This window comes from Ornithorhynchus anatinus, chromosome 13, assembly GCF_004115215.2.
Source record: "Ornithorhynchus anatinus isolate Pmale09 chromosome 13, mOrnAna1.pri.v4, whole genome shotgun sequence".
NCBI classification, from domain to species: domain Eukaryota; kingdom Metazoa; phylum Chordata; class Mammalia; order Monotremata; family Ornithorhynchidae; genus Ornithorhynchus; species Ornithorhynchus anatinus.
In genome coordinates, this window is record NC_041740.1 from 23015836 (window position 1) to 23032753 (window position 16918).

The 16918-nt window shown below is 51.1% G+C and overlaps 1 protein-coding gene across 5 annotated transcripts in view; it reads left to right on the forward strand.

Moving 5' to 3' along the window:
• STARD9 (StAR related lipid transfer domain containing 9) overlaps positions 1 to 16918 on the forward strand; it is a 106851-nt gene that overhangs the window by 73879 nt on the left and 16054 nt on the right. For all 5 annotated transcript variants that reach the window (XM_029078391.1, XM_029078395.1, XM_029078394.1 and 2 more), the window contains 6 exons: positions 559 to 610; positions 872 to 1009; positions 7022 to 7104; positions 7485 to 7585; positions 15428 to 15615; positions 16054 to 16525. In XM_029078391.1, the coding sequence (XP_028934224.1) occupies positions 559 to 610; positions 872 to 1009; positions 7022 to 7104; positions 7485 to 7585; positions 15428 to 15615; positions 16054 to 16525 (1034 nt within the window). The remainder of the gene's footprint in view (positions 1 to 558; positions 611 to 871; positions 1010 to 7021; positions 7105 to 7484; positions 7586 to 15427; positions 15616 to 16053; positions 16526 to 16918) is intronic.

Consider the following 16918-nt stretch of genomic DNA (forward strand, 5'->3'; position numbering starts at 1 on the left):
TTTGATTCTTGTTCTTTTTCTCTCACTCTTGCACTCTCTCACAGTCTCTGTCTCGCTCTTCGTTTTTTTCTCTGGCTCGCTTGTGCTCTCCGTCTCTCTCTCAGTCTTTCCCCACGTGTGGTGGTTTTTTTTTCCTTTGTACCTAAGCCCTTTTTAGACTCTCAGGCCTGCTAACCCATATCTGAGCAAAGGAAGGTAAAATCGAGCACTTGTTTGTCTCTGTTATGGATGTGGATGAGCCTGGCTGGTCCAGCTCGAACCTCCAAGCTTCCCAGGAGAGCCAAAGGGATCTTTGACCCGACAGGAATTCCCAATGGGAACAGATCCAATCGGATTTTAAGGAAGGAGAAGGTGGGACTCTGGTGGGAGTTGGCTGGTCTGTTCAGCCTTTTTGAGTATGTTTGACTCTTGAGAAACTTCTCAGACTGCCAAGAGAAGGGTGACCGTCATGGGGGCCTGGCCCGAGAAGGGGCTCTGGAGGGAACGGCCTGGATCTGCTTTCCCTGCCTCTTGGCGTGGAGCTGGATCTTGGAAATTGCTTCTGTTTTGTCTGATTAGGAAGGGACCACAAGGATCGGGCGGATTGACTCGGACCAGGAACAGGATATTGGTAAGCCGAAGACTATGGAAGGAAGCTGCTGTGAATACCTTCTCACCTTCTTTCAGGGAATGATTTCTGACTGATGGGTTTCTTTTGAGTCCATGGATGTTGTAGCACCTGGGAGCCCAGGGGACCGTTCTTGCTCTTTCCTTGGGGTGGGGCTGCAATTCCTGAATGGCCCGTTGCAGAGGATTCCAGCTCCCAGGAGAGAGGGTGGTTTTTCCTTAAGTGGATACCCCCAGTCCAGGATAACAGGAACACTTCCTCTAGTCTTGCAGGGTCAGTGGATCGAGAGAAACCACTGCACCATCCGCAGCGTCTGTGGTGAGGTTACACTGCAGCCTGCTCAGGGAGCCCGCTGTGCCGTCAATGGCAAAGAAGTCATTGACGCCTGCCGACTGTCACAAGGTAAGACCGACCAACGCTGGGGACAGTGCAAACTCCACGCCTTGTGGGATCCCTGCCCCGTGGCCGAGAGGCGTAGAGATTTCCCCTTCACAGCCACAGACCACACTTGGCTTCCCAGTGTAAACCCCCGACGATTGATACTGCCAAGAAGCCGTGTGACTTAGTGGATGGAGCATGGGCCTGGGAGTCAGAAGGACCTGGGTTCGTTTATTCATTCATCCGATCGTATTTATTCAGTGCTGTGTGCAGAGCACCGAGCACTGAGCACTTGGGAAAGAACAATATCACAATGAACAGTGACAGCCTCCGCCCACAGTGAGTTCACAGAACGAGGAGAGACGGACTTCGATATGAATAAATAGAATTACAGATATATACATAAGTGCTGTGGGGCTGGTGGAGGGGGAGAGCAAAGGGAGCGAGTCAGGGCGACGCAGAAGAGAGTGGGAGTTGAGGAAAAATGGGGCGTAGTCTGGGAGATGTGCCTTCAATAAGGCTTTGAAGGGAAGGAGAGTCACTGTCTGGCGGATTTGAGGAGGGAAGGCATTCCAGGCCAGAGGCAGGATGCCGGCCAGGGGTCGGCAGTGAGATACGCGAGATCGAGGCCCGGTGAGAAGGTTAGCATCAGAGGAGCGGAGTGTGTAGACTGGGATGGAGAAGGAGAGAAGTGAGGTGAGGTAGGAGGGGGCAACGTGATGGACTGCTTTAAATCTGGTGGTGAGGAGTTATGTTTGATACAGAGGTAGATGGGCAACCACTGGAGATTTTTGGGAGTGAGAGGTGACATCCTAAATGTTTCTGTTGAAAGACGATCTGGGCCGCGGAATGAAGTCTGGACTGGAGTGGGGAGAGACAGGAGATTGGGAGGTGAGCAAGGAGGCTGCTGCAGTAATCTAGGTGGGATAGGAGGAGGGATTGTATTAACGTGAGAGCAGTTTAGTTGGAGAAGAAAAGGCGGATCGTAGCGATGTTAAACGTGATCTAATTAGCTGGGTTCTAATCCCAGCTCCACACTTGTCTGCTGTGAGGCCTTGGGCAAGTCACTTAACTCTTCTGTGCCTCAATGACCTCATCTATAAAAGTGGGGATAAGAGCATGAGCCCCATAGAGGACAGGACTGTGTCCGATCTGATTAACTTGAGGCTACCCCAATGCTAAGAACAGTGCTTGGCCCATAGTAAGTACTTAAGTGCCATAATAATTATTATTATTACAGTGGATGTTAGCGTCTCACTCATCAGTTGACGATAGGTCGGATGAGGGCCCAAGAGGATCTGCTGCTGAGCGGTTGCCAGGAGGTGTTCCCCATGGCCATAGAATGCAGTCAAACCCTAATGAATGCATTGCATGCTATTGGCTAGAGAGGGTCACGGTGAGAAAATGGCGGGATGGAATAATCCATAACCACTAATGCAGAACGACATGAGCTTAACTTGAGTTGACAGTGGGATTCCTCATATCTGTACTCAAAAAGATATTACACACTAGGCAGGTCAGGTTAGTGAGTGCTTAATTTCTGAAGAGATAGCAGCACCACTCAGCAGCACCCTGATGTCTGAGCAGCCCAGTTTAGGCCTGTGTATCTCACCCAACGTGGGGAAGGGAACGAGAAAGTGTCTCTGAGAAAGTGTCTCCCCAAATTGCCTGCCTCACCCAAACTAAGCAGGGCTCACCAAAAGACTCTGATGCGTGATGTATGCCTGAGGGCCGGAGCCAAATACCCGAAAAAAGACTAATACCTAGAAAAGAAATCATCGCATCGTGGACTATCGGGATGCTGTGTGATGATGGAAATAATCACCGGCCTATAAGGGACTTGAAGTGGATGGCTATGGAATCAGTAGCCCAGCAGCAGAAGTAACATCAGTAATAGTCTCTATTAATCCCCTACTGGATGCAAACACTGGGAAAATTACTCAAAAGAGAAATAGCCTTCCCTGATTAGTCCTTCCTATCCCCTCCCCGTTCTTCCTCAACTGCGCTCATTTGTATATATTATTTATTACCGTATTTATTTTGTTAATGAGCTGTGCATCCCCTGATTCTATTTATCATGATAATGTGGTCTTGTTTTTGTTTCGTTCTGTTTTGCTCTGCCGTCTGTCACCCCCGATTATACTGTGAGCCCATCATTAGGCAGGGATTGTCTCTATCTGTTGCCGAATAGTACATTCCAAGCACTTAGTACGGTGCTCTGCACATAGTAAGCGCTCAGTAAATACTATTGAATGAATGAATGAATGAATTGCCGTTCCAGCCCTTTTGCTTTCCCTATTCCCCATTCGTCACCTAAGCTCCTCCCCTCGAACTTATATATCTGTAAACCCTGTTGCTTCCCCCTCCTTGTAATTGGCTCTAGTTTTGTCTCCTCTGATAGATTGTAAACTCCCTGAGGGAAGGGGTCTTGTGTAGTAACTCCGTTGAACTCTCCTAAATGCTAAGTACGGTGCTCTGCACAGAGATAGCACTCAAAAAATAGTACGGACAGACCGCTAGAGACTTTCCCTATTCAGAGTGGTGATCATCACATAAAGGAGGAACAGGGACTATGTGCCCAAGTCAGTGTTTGAGTAATCAATCAATGAATGGTGTTTTTTAGAGCATCGTCCTTGGGAGAGGCCTGCTCTCTTCAGATCAGATAGTCGCTAATATCGGACCTTGCAGATCCGCTCAGGGGTACGCCTGCCTCTAAATCAAGAGCCTTATGCCCCCATCGTAAGCATGCACAGCTCCTCAATGATGAACTGAGTTGAAGAAAATGTTACTAAAAAAGTGAGACCAACTCGTCATAGGGGTGCCAATCTGCCATCCACTTTTAGTATTGGATGATTAGAATACTAGAGCTGGAGGTGACGACCACGCATGGGGAAAAATCACTGGGATTGGCAATTTCAATAGCTAAGGCCCACTTTTGCTGAAGGAATGTGCCAAGCTCCATCTCGTCATTATGAATGCCACTTCTATTGTCTAATTTTTTTAAAGAATCCCAAAGTTACCCCTCCCCCCAACCTGTGTCCCTTAGATTCCACCTACATCCAGCCCCAGCTCAGCAGGAGGACCTACCCACACCCAGCCCTCACTCGTGCCATGGAGGGCCCCTCCACTCCTCTAATTAAGACCCCCATCCTAGGTGGACCAGAAACACAGCTGTGGCCGTGTCATCACTTTCCTCCTCGCAGGGGCAAGACGTGCATCTGCAAATCTCTGCTCCTCCCCTAGGCCTTTTCCAACTCCAAGGGGTGGAGCAGGCTAACTCCAGCTCCTCACTCTGTCCATTGCCCCCCAGAAATGGAAGCCTGTGTCTCTCCGTCATTTAAATCCAGCTCTCTAGCCAGGAGGAGTAGCTGGTCCCAAAAGTCAATAGAACTGGATGCTGGAAATCGCATAGTAAATTTGGCTGCTCTGAAAAGTTCCGTAAGATCCCGATTCTTCCTCGGCATGGCCCCGCTGACTGTGGAGATTGGACAGAAAACCCATGTTGCCAATGGAGTAAAGCTGGGATGTGGAGAGGGCCTGATCCTGTGTAGTTTATTCTCTGCGGCCATGCTAGAAGATGCAACAAGACGGCACAGTACAGGCGTTAGAGTCCAGTTCCGCACTTCTGGGAAACATCTAATAATGATTAAAATCCCATCTCCTCCAAGAAGCCTTCCCCAGCTACACTCTCATTTCCCCTACTCCCTCTCCCTTCTGCAGCGCCTTTACCCTCTGATTTGTACCTTTTATTTAACCCACCCTCAGCCCCACAATTTATTTTACAGTCTGTCTCTCCTTCCAGACCTTAGGGTCCCTTTGGACTGAGTCCAAAGGGACTGAGAACTCTCCTAATGCATTTAGTACAGTGCTCTGCACACAGTACGCACTCAATAAATCCGATTGAGAGTCTTCAGACTGTTCGGTCAATCAATCAGTAGCATTTATTGCCTGCTTATAATGTGCAGAATACTAGATGCTCCCTGCCTGCAAGAGGGGGAGGCAGACATTAAAATAAAGTACGGATATATCCGTAAATGCTGACTGTAAGCATGAATGCAACCTAGTTCTGGAAGACAGTTTCCTAGCACTGAATTTATGCTCAATGCTATCATCTGATGGTAATTGTATACATATATATGTATATAATATATGTGTATGCGTGTGTTTATGTATATATGTTTAAAGCACTCAATCACCTTATCCCTTCGTAACTCACCCAGATGCTCTCCTATTACAACCCAGCCTGCACACTTGGCTCCTCTAACGCCAACCTAATCATTCTATCTCGATCTCGTTTAATATCATTATTATTATTACTACTATCATTAATAAAAAAACCTATTCACAGCCACTGACCTCTCGCCCATGTTCCGCCTCTGGCCTGAAATGTCCTCCCTCTTCAAAGCTGACAGAAAAATGACTCTCCCCACCTTCAAAGCCTTATTAAGGTCACATCTCCTCCAAGTGGCCTTCCCTGACTAAGCTCTCATTTCCTCTTTTCTCCCCTCCCTTCTTCCTCACCCCGATTTGCTTTCTCTATTCACCCCTCCCTCAGCCGCACGGCACTAAGGTGCGTCTCCACGATCTATTTATTTACATTAATGTCCGTCTCCCCCTCTAGGCTGCAAGTTGGCCGTGGGCAGGGAATGGGTCTAACAACTCCGCTGTACTCTCCCAAGTGCCTAGTATAGTGTTCTGCACACAGTAAGCACTCGATAAATGTGATCATTACAAAATAACAATAATAATAATAATAATGTTGGTATTTGTTAAGCGCTTACTATGTGCACAGCACTGTTCTAAGCGCTGGGGGAGATACAGGGCCATCAGGTTGTCCCACGTGAGGCTCACAGTTAATCCCCATTTTACAGATGAGGGAACGGAGGCACAGAGAAGTGAAGTGACTTGCCCACAGTCACACAGCTGACAAGGGGCAGAGCCGGGATTCGAACCATGACCTCTGACTCCCAAGCCCGGGCTCTTTCCACTGAGCCACGCTGCTTCCCTATATACACAAAATATACACAATACCTACATGGATAATGTATCTATTCTTGTAATTTATCTTATTCTCGCCATATGCGTCTGTTGGAAGTTCATCACCTCTCGCCCCACCATAGATTATGCCCCTGTGGGGGCCAGGGAGTGCCTGTAAGTCACTGTCCCTGAACCTCTCAGGCAGAGCATAGCATAGAGGGAGTGCTAACTATTGACAGAAACGGTAAAAAAAATGATAATACGTGCCGCTGTGATCTGCAGTGCAGAGCCCAGTCCAAGGACTAGCAGTGCCTTTTCCCTCATTTCGGTCCAACCAGGACGATCTGGACCTCCCAGACTCAGTCCAAGCGATGGGTGGTCCCAGACATCCAGTGCCCCTCCAGTCTGGCCCAACTAAGGCAGGTCCAGGGGTGGTTGGAGAAGGGTGGGGAGACCCTTCAACCTATGAGAATTGGGTGGGCATCTTGGGCAAAGTTTTCTCCAAGATCCTGAATCGGTGCCTACTAAGGGCAGGACAGTGACTCCCAATTCATTCATTTAGTTGTATTTATTGAGCGCTTACTGTGCGCAGAGCACTGTATTAAGCGCTTGGAAAGTATAGTTCGGCAACAAATACAGTCGATCTCTACCCAACAATGGGCTGACGGTCTAGAGGGGGAGACAGACAACAAAACAAAACAAGTAGGCATCGATCTCTGGGTTGGTCTGAAGAGAGCATCCTGGGGCGATCCCAAACCTCGGGCTCCCCTATCCTCTTAATTCTAGTAGGTGAAAGTACTCTACCTGAAAACCCAGGGATGGAGGAGCGGCAGAGGTGGGGAGAGGGCTGGCCACTGAGGAGTCTCCAAAAGCTTGTCTATCAGAGTCTCCGAGTACCACGTTGTGCTGGCCGTGGAGGGCCCAGGATCACCCTTCTCTCTCTCCCCCAGGAAGCAGTGGGGTGCAGCAGAGAGGTGGAGGGAACACCAGAGGCAGGGTAGGGAGAGAGAACTGGCACATTGGGATTATCTGTGGAGACTCGGGAACTTTTCCCTGCAGGTGACATTATAAAACTGGGAAAAGCCCAAAAGTTCCGTTTCAATCACCCAGCGGAAGCGGCCATCCTGCGACAAAGGAGATTGGTGAGTTCTGGGGTTTTCCATCTACTTCTAGGAATGCTATCACCTGTTTCAGCCCTGTCCCGGCCCATCACGATCCCTGCATTGTCCCCAAAATTCAGTCCCAACTCCTTCCCTATTTTCTGATCCTTCTCTGCCCTTTCCTGCCTCCTATTCCCTTTCCAAGTCCCCACGGCCTGCTCTTTAATTGCATCCCAGCTCCCTCCTTCTCCCTGTCCAGTCCCCTAACCCTATCCAATCCTCTCCACATTCCTGCCTCTTAGTCCCATCCTAACCTCCTCCCTCCATCCTCGCCCCTCCTGAGATGAGCTCTGGGGGTTTTGCCCTGGAGTGACCCTCAGGCAAGAGGAAGAACTTCGCTCTGTTTTGTCCCCTTCTCCTAGGTGGGAGAGATTTCCCCTTGGAGTGGCAACGGCTTTCTGGACTGGCAAGACTTGGATGGCAAGATCACCTGGCCAGGGACCTCTGGGCTGCGAAAGGAAAGGTACGGGAGTCCCAAACCAGCCCCACCCTCTCTTCCTCTGCAGGCGGCCCCTGAGAAGGACAGTCTGCCTTTCACCTGACTAGTTGGGCAAGCAGGAGACAGCCTGGGCCAGAGGACTGGGCCAGGGAAAGCCAACAGAGCCAGCAGTGCGGGAGAGAAGCCAATGGGGAAACCAATCGCAGAAGGCTGCCTCTCGCAGGAGCAGCAGGTCTGATCTCCCATGTTTCTTGGCCTCATGAGAGTCCACCTGGTTCAGCGGAGGTGGGAACTGAGAGCTATCCAAGGCAGCAGTCGTTATGGCCCCTCAGGCAGCTGCGTACTTCTCTGCAGGCCCAGGGCTAAGCCTGTTTCGTGGGCAGCAGCTGAGGAAGACGATCTGCCGGTTGACTCTGGCAGTGACCGAGGCCCCGTTGGCTGTCTAGAAACCTGGGCCAGGCCATTTTACCCAACCTGGAGAGAGAGCGGGGAAGGGGGAAGGGCAATGCTGCCCTTTTCGGTGCTGCGAATGGGGGGCTCCTCTCTGGGTAAGCAGAAAGGGCTCTCTGGACTTGGTAAAGACACAACCTACTCATTGGAGGGCCAGGGTCGGGCATCTTATTAGCGTTCTGCGTTTTGGAGAGATGAGATTGGGGCTGAGAGAAGCCATTACTAATGTATTTGTCGTCTGCTTGTCTTTCCCCACCACACTCTGCCCCTGGTCCCCCCTACCAGTTCTCCCAGAGCCCATATACAGGGACTCTGCATCTGCCTTTGACTGGGTTGCCGTTTTTCAAACTCCAGCTTCAGAGTCAATAATTTGACGTTAGGATCCTGTCACGGGCTATTCCTTTCCCGGGCAGAAAGGGAGGGAGGAAGGGATGGAGCACCCCGCCCCCCCAACAGTGACCAGTGAGGATCTGCACATTTGTCAGCAGGGTTGACCTTGCCCATCTCTCGGGGGAGGTGCACAGTGCGGGAACCGAGGCTGTGCTGGGGCCAAGGGGCCGGGGAGGGGAACTGCAGCAGTGCAGAAAAATGCATATTGCAGACCGACTGGGAACCTGGGCCTGTGACGTGAATCGGACGGCTGCCTCATCTGCTCTTTGGCAGGAATGCTGGAGTGGCTGGGAGCCTTAAGGCTCTGCCTGATTTCTCTAAGCTGGAAGCACTGGCAGGGAGCTGACAACGGACAGTAGATTCCTGGGAAGATGGCGTTCTCCTTGCCCTGCGGCATGAATTGGCTAGGGCCACGGGGCAGGTTGTCCTTGGAAACCAATGGTAGCTTTGCAGTCGGAGTTTCTGGATTTAGTCTGTGGTGTGTTTCACCTTGGGTTTCGAGAGCCCAGGGTATCGCTGTGGCTGCTGCTGCTGCGTCGCATGGGGAAACTCACCAGATCTCGTGGCAGGGCAAGGCTCAGGGAAGAGGGAGGGGAAAGGCATCCAGGGATCAGACTAGGAGAAGCTGGGCTCCCAGAGGAGCGGTAATCTTGGTTGCCGCTCCCCAAGTTCCCTGCCATTTTTTGGAAGATATCCCTTATGATCCCTGCTGGCTGTGTGTTGAGGTTGGTACCGTTTTTTCACCTGCTTGCTCCATATTTGACGTATTTGCTAGTGCAAGAGATGCTTTATTGACTCTGTTGGGGGTGGTGGTATGTGTGTGTTGACAGAGAGGGAAACGGAGGGAGAGAGATCTTTGGTTGCAGGCATGTCTCAGTGCAGCCCGGAGGTTATTTCCCAAGCAGCTAACCAGATGCTCCCTCTGACTGTTTCACGTCTGGGGTTCAAGACTGTGGTGTGGGGACCCTTCGGTGACGTGGCTGATGGGGTTTGGGAACCTGGGAGGGAAAGGAGAGAGCACAAGGAAGGCACCCAAAGATGCAGACATTTAGAAGGTCAGGAGGCAGCCCCGTCCCTCCAGGGAAGTCTGAGTCTAGAGGCTACTCGGGGAGGCTAAAGCCGGGACCAGCCATTTCCTCCCAGGAACTTGCCAAGAAGCACCGGCTCTGTTCTCTTAGGGAGGGTCGAGTCCTAGGAAGCTGTTTATCGGCACGGTGGGCCTGGCAGCAGGGGGTTGTGGTGCTGCTCTTCTGCAATCCCAAATTCTGTTCCTTTCTTTTTATGGTATTTTGTAAATACTATGTGTCAAACACTGTTCTAAGCACTGGGGTGGGAGCAAGTTAATTAGATCAGAGTTCCCGTCTCACACGGGGCTCACGGTCAGAGTAGGAGGGAGCACAGGTATCCCCATTTTGCAACCGAGGAAATGAGGCGACAGGGAAGTTAAGTGACTTACCCAAGGTCACACGGCAACAGTGGGAAGAGCTGGGATTAGGACCCAAGGCCCTCCGACTCCCAGGCGCGTGGTCTCTTCACTAGGCCATGCTGCTTCTCCAAGCATTGACCCAACAGCTTCATCGAAAAGCAGACGTCTTCCCCGAGCCCAGAGGGGAGAAAGCTCCCGCAGATGATGCCCTCCTCTGTTGATTTCAGCAGAGACCCGCCCCGGGCTGGCTGCCCCCGGAGATGCAGGAGTTCTGTGAATCTCTAGTACCATTCCACTGTTCCCTGAGGTTGCCTGTCTGCTCCTGCCGTCTAGGATTTCCTTGTGAGATATGACCTAGGGGTGAAATTCTCTCAGAGAAAGGGAACAGCGAGTCCCGGGATTTCCCTCCAACTAGGAGAACATCTCCCTCACCAGTGGGCGGAAGGGCATGGCTGCCAAGTTCTTGGCATACCTGGCTGGCTGTAATCTGCCTCTCTGGCCTTCAGTGGAGAAGTCTCGATCCCTGGGGATGTTGGCATGGACATTGTACTTCCGTAACAGCATTTACTGAGCACTGTACTGGACTCGGACCCTGTACTGTGCGGCAAGCCTCCAGTGGATAAAACATCATCTTGGGTGCTGTGTGAAGAGCACTGTGTTCTGAGCTCCTATTACATGGGCAGAACCCTCTCCCAAGCTCCTCCTGTATGTGCTGATTACTCAATGTTCTGAGTACCTATATATGCCAAGTGCTAGACTGGATGTCTGCCAAGTGGGAGCACCTTACTAGATGCCTACGCGATGCAGAACAGGTGTTTGAGTTGTAAGGGCAGTAAGTACTGTAAGCCATCTATCTTTTTAATATGTCCTTCCGGTGGATCCATCATGGTCCCCACATTCTTGGCTTTTGAGCTTGTGTAGTGCAGGTTGGGGGTTTTTCACTTTTTCAGCTCGACTCTATCTATAAATGTCACTTCCAGTTCATTCCTCCTCTCCTCGGGACACTGGGTGGCGGTGAGAAAACCATCACTGAGAACGGCACAACCATCCTTCCCGTCTCACAAGCCCGCCACTTCGGTGTCATCCTCGACTCCGCTCTCTCATTCACCCCACACATCCAACCCGTCACCAAAACCTGCCGGTCTCACCTTCACAACATCGCCAAGATCCGCCCTTTCGCCCCATCCAAACCACCACCGCGTAGTACAATCTGTCATCCTAGCCTGACTGGATGACTGCATCAGCCTCCTTTCTGACCTCTCCATCCTCCTGTCTCTTCCCGCTTCAGTCCATACTTCCCCCTGCTGCCCGGATTATCTTTCTACAGAAACGTTCTGGGCATGTCACGCCCTTCCTCAAAAATCTCCAGTGGTTGCCTGTCCACCTCCGCATCAAGCAAAAACTCCTCACTGTTGGCCTCAAAGCTCTCCATCACCTTGCCCCTTCTCACCTCCCTTCTCTCCTTCTACAGCCCAGCCCACACGCTCCGCTCCTCAGCTGCTAACCTTCTCGCTGTGCCTCGTTCTCGCCCGTCCCGCCGTCGACCCCTGGCCCACGTCCTACCTCTGGCCTGGAACGCTCTCCCTCCTCACATCCGCCAATCACTCTTCCCCCCTTCAGAGCTGTACTGAAGGCTCATCTCCTCCAAGGGGCCTTCCCAGACTAAGCCCCCCTTTCCTCAGCTCCAGTTCCCCTCCCCGTCGCATCAACTCTCCCTCTGCTCTACCCACCTCTCCCTGCCCCATAGCACTTGTGCATATATGTACATATCTATAATTCTATTTATTTCTATTAATGCCTGTTTACTTTTTTCGATGTGTATATATCTATAATTCTATTTATTTATACTGATGCCTGTTTACTCGTTTTGATGTCTGCCTCCCCGCTTCTAGACTGTAAGCCCAGTGTGGGCAGGGATTGTCTCCCTTTATTGCTGAATTGTACTTTCCAGGCCCCTAGTACAGTGCTGTGTACAAAGCAAGAGCTCGATAAATACGATTGAATGAATGAATGAATGAAATCTGACATCCTTTGTGGCACCTGGCCTGGCTGGGTGGTAAGTTGAGGAGCTAGGGCAGGCTGATGAAGAATGGCGCATTGGGGCGGGCTCTGGATGCACCTTTTTTTGGAGAGGTCATTTGTCTAACATGAGCTGGTTATTCAGGTTGCCAATTGCAAAACAGATCAAGCCTTCCACGTCAGCCCAGGGGCAAAGGTCTGCTGTCTCCATGCCACCCCCTGAGATCCTGTCCTTACCTGCTACATATACTTTTCCTTGATGCTCTTGCTGTTTCCCAGCTCTGGTCAGTCCAGTTGAATCAGTGACAACTGTGTATTTTTGTTGTCGTTGCTGGTGTGCTTCGTTCTCCTTCTTCTTTCTAGTTTTAGGCTTTTCTCCTGATTTTCAGAAGAAAGTGAGAAAGACACTTTCCAACCCTCCCCGAGCCACTCTCAGTCCCATACTAAATGATGGCTTATGGAATGGGATACGACAAATGGCGTCAGCTGCTGTTGAGATTTCCGAGAGTTCCTCTTCCATGAGCCCAGATGGCACCATTCCCCTCCCGGCCTTCTCCAAATGTGGACTGCTGGAGGTAGAGGGGAAGGTGTCCATTCATTCAATAGTATTTATTGAGCGCTTACTATGTGCAGAGCACTGTACTAAGCGCTTGGAATGTACAAGTCGGCAACAGAAAGAGACAGTCCCTGCCCTTTGACGGGCTTACAGTCTAATCAGTCTACCCCTACCTGTTGTAGGGTACTCTCCCGAATACAGTATTTTGCACATAGTAGACGCTTAATAAATTCCATTGTTTACGATGATGAGGATGATAGAGGGACCGGGTGAAAGAGTGAGGATAGCTCAGCGCGGCTCATCACCACTACTTATGTGCTCCAAGCACTTAAAGTACAGGTCTGTGAACGCAGTAAGCACTCCGTGAATGCTGTTGATTCACTCTTGGTTGCAAAAAGGCAAACCACATATCCGGCTGGTGGGAAGTTCTCTTCTGAATGGACACCGAATAGCAAGAGGGCAGAAAAGGTGTCCTATTTAATTTTCACGGACGTAGTTTCAAGTGTGCGAGATTTTCCACCCTCGTGGGTGCCATCTTCGTCAGGGGCATCTCTTCGAAACGAAGAACAACTCTAATATGGGGTTATGCCGTACATTCTACTGAGCACCTCCTGTGGGCAGGATACTTACTGTCTGGGGCCTTGGGAGCATGCAGGAATCAATCACTGGTGTTTATTGAGTGCTTACAGTGTGCAGAGCACTGTGCCAGTCATTCAGGAGCGTACAGTACAACTAAGTAAGTAGATATGTTCCTTACCCACAATGAGCTTACAGTCTAAAGTAGAAGACATGGTTCCTGGCTTCCAGAAAATTGCTATGTAATGGGATAAACAGCACAAATTAAATGCCTACAATGGAAACAAGAGGGAAAACATAACTGGTAACGGCTAAAATCAATGAAAAATGAAAAGTAAGGGGAATAAATCCAGATAAGTCCCTGAGTTGCTAAGGGAGGTTGAGGAGATGGCCTCATCGGAGAGGCGGGGCTTAGTCAGGGAATGCTTCCTAGAGAATGTGTTTTTCTCAGAAAGCTTTTAAGGTGGAGAAGTTCGGTGGATTTGCGGGTGGGCGGACGCTTGTGGAAAGGTAGGAAAAGAGGGTCATCCAATCTGTAGTATCTACTGAGCGCCTACTGTGGGCAAAACATTGTACTATGTGATCCAAAGAGTACGGTAGCATTAGAAGACATGATCCCTTCAAGGAGCTTATAGTCAAGCAAGGAAGATACGATACGAGAAGAAAAATGGAAAATGGGCGTGTAGATAAGTACTTTAGTGTGTAAACCGTTATAGATGCATAAGTGTGTACTGAGGGGGTAGCTGGGCGTAGCCTGTGACCATCTCACGGGGATGTGGTGGGACAAAACCAAGTTAGGTAATGTGAAAGTGCTTAGGAAATAAAATTGCTGCATAAAATCAAACTGTATAGCTTGGGGAGAAGAAGAGATATCTGGAGAAGGCCTCCTGGAAGAGATGTGAGTCATTTTGGAAGGGCTTTGACAACGGAGAGTTACAGTCAGGGTGAAGTAGTCCCAGGTAGGAGGAAGGCAGTGAAAAAGTAGTCAAAGGTGGGAGAGATGAGAATGAGGCGCAGTGAATAGGTGAGTTTGAGAAGAATCGGGAGTGTGAGCCAGAGTGAATGAAAAGAAGACTGGATGAGTAGGAGGGAGAGAGTTTGGGGGGTTTTTATGGCATTGGTTCTTGTCAAACATTGTTCTAAATGCAGGGGTAAGTGGAAATTAATTAGGTTGGACACAATCCCCGTTCCACGGGGGTCTCACGGTCTAAGTATGGCTCACGGTCTAAATAAGAGAGGGTTGAATGAGGGCCTTAGGGTCAGAAACTTCTGTTTAATGGAGGAGAGGAATGCTTAGTCTCTGATGTGTTTCGAGGAGCCGGGAGCTGTGCCGGTAAAACCACGGTTAGGTAGCTTTACCGGAAGAAGGCCGTGGTCCACAAAGACCGAGGCAGCTGAGAGGTCAAAGAAATTACGATAGAGTCGAATCTGCGGGAGCAATGAGGGTGTGCAGATCAATGTGCGTGTGTGTGAGTGAAAGAGAAGCAGCGTGGCCTAGTAGATTGAACGTAGGCCTGGGAATCAGAAGGATCGGGGTTCTAATCCTGATCCGCCGCTTGCCTCCTGAATGGCCTTGGGCAAGTCACTTCTCTTCTCCGTGCCTCAGTTACCTCATCTGTAAAATGAGGATTAAGACTATGAGCCCCAGGTGGGATGGGGACTGGGTCCAGCCTCATTAGCTCGTATCTACCCACGCTCTTAGTATGCCTGGCACATAGTAAGCGTTTAACAAGTAGCAGTAAAGACAAAAAAGGCTGGAATCGGCCAAAGCAGGCAAACGGGGGCAGTCGTACTGCAGAATGTCCTCGAGACAGAGTATTTCCCACCCGTTTTCCTCGGAAATTTTGGACTCTGTCAGGCTTCCAAGTATCCCGTTTCAGAGAGCGAAAGCACTCTGCTACATATTTGCCATTCCTGTTCCTGCTTTTTTTCATTTTTCTCCACCACTAAAGTCATTTCCGAAACCACCGTTGCAGGTTATAAGAATAATAATAACGGTGGTATTTATTAAGCGCTTACTGTGTGCCAAGCACCGTTCTAAGTGCCGGGGTAGATATGATATAATCGGGCTGGACACGGTCCCCGTACCACATGGCGCTCACAAGTCTTAATCCCATTTTAGAGATGAGGGAACCGAAGCCCAGAGAAGTGAAGTGACTTGGCCAAGGCCACACAACAGAGCCGGGATTGAGTCTTGTTCCTGGCCCTAAGATTTGAACTGGTCCGGAGAAGTCCAGGATCGAAGTGATTTTTCCCGCTGGGAGAATATCATTTCCCCCTCACACACACACACACTACCCCCAAGCTCTGTGACCTCCCAGTGACCAGGGCCTGCCTGCTCGTCCTATCTGGACCCCCTTCACCAACTCTGGAGGCCTGTTCCAAAGGCCCTGAGATAAGGCCAGATTCTTTCTGAGAACCTTAGGGTCTCTCTCCCTCTCTATGCTAGGATAAAGTCAGATGCTGAGCCTGGAGAGCCCCAGCCGAAGCTCCTGGAACAAGAAGTCGTACTCCGGGGACAGATTCGGCAGCAACTCGTGGTGAAGGATTTGAGACAACTGAGGCGAACCGGGCCGGGCCAAGTCGAACGGGAGGTGGAATTGGACCAGACTCTCATCAGCAAGCAGATCAAGGATAGTAGGTGTCTTTTTATTCGTTTTCCATGGCTACCGCCAGTCCCAGTCTCACCGGAAAGAGGAGATAGGCTCCAATTAGCCAAACATCTCCTCTGACATCAAAGCTACGTGCTAACTTTAGAGAACGCCACCTAGAGCAGACGTGGTCCGCTTTTGTGCCCCGAGCCGGAACCGACCCCCACTGAAACCATCAGTAGTATTTATTGAGCACTGATTATGTGCAGAGCACTGTATTAAGTGCTTGGGAGAGCACTCATCTCACCTTTCCTGCTCTCACATGGACACATACCCACGAGGGACCCTCAGACTCCCCATCCCGAGGGGAAAACCCACTGCCCCAGTCTCATCCTTTTGCAGGGAGCCAGACGGGCCCTGTTGGAATCCAGGACCCCAGTGGCAAGCTGGAGGCTCTAACACTGCCTTTTTCTTGGGTCCCCAGACCAGCAGTGGCTGAACAGAGAGCAGGCTTGGCTGACAGCCCTGCAGCTGCGATGGCCCGAGGATCCTGAGGCCCAGACTGAGCCAGGGGCCAGCAACGAGACAGAAAACCGGGTCAGGTGGGGGCCCCCAGCCCGTTCCTGCCCTGCAGCCCGGGACCGGAAGGGTCTGGTGCAGCTGCCATTGCTGCGGGGGGACGCCCCGAGGTCAGCCGACCCCGGCGCCCGGTGCAGGAGAGTGAAATCCCCGCCGGAGAAGACTGTCAGGAAGCAGAAGCGGCTGGAGGCCCAGAGGAGGCTGAAATGGTTGGATGCCCTGGGCTGGCTCAGGAAGAAGAATGCCAGGCAATTCCCCGAGCTGGACCCCAGCACGGGCGCCGTGATCACTAGGCCTCGGAGGAGAAGCGTTTGCCCCAGGACTGGCTCCCAGCACCCCCGGGGGTCCTGCAGCTGGCCCCTGGCCCCCACTTTCAGGTAAAGGGACCAGGAATTGAACCCCCACCTCGTCATCCTCCCCGACTGACTTCCTACTGAGTGTGAAGCACTGGACTAACTGCTTGGGCGAGTGCAAGAGGGTCTGGGTCAGGACCCGCTGCCCCATCGCTGTCCCCTCAAAGCAGTAAAAAGTCCGGGAGAGTGAGGTACCGGCCCTCAGCAGAGCTGTTTCCTCTGTGCCCCCAGGACGGCCCTCGTCCAGCTTCTTGAGTTCCGATAGCTGTGGGCTCCTTGTGGGGGCTTCTGATAGAAGAGTGTCCCGTTTGCTCACCTTAATCATCTTTTAAATCTCTCCTGCCTCCCCACACCGTGGGGCCTTCCTCAGCCTGGGCTCCAGCCAGGTGCGGGAGTAATTCCCTGAGGTACAGTGCC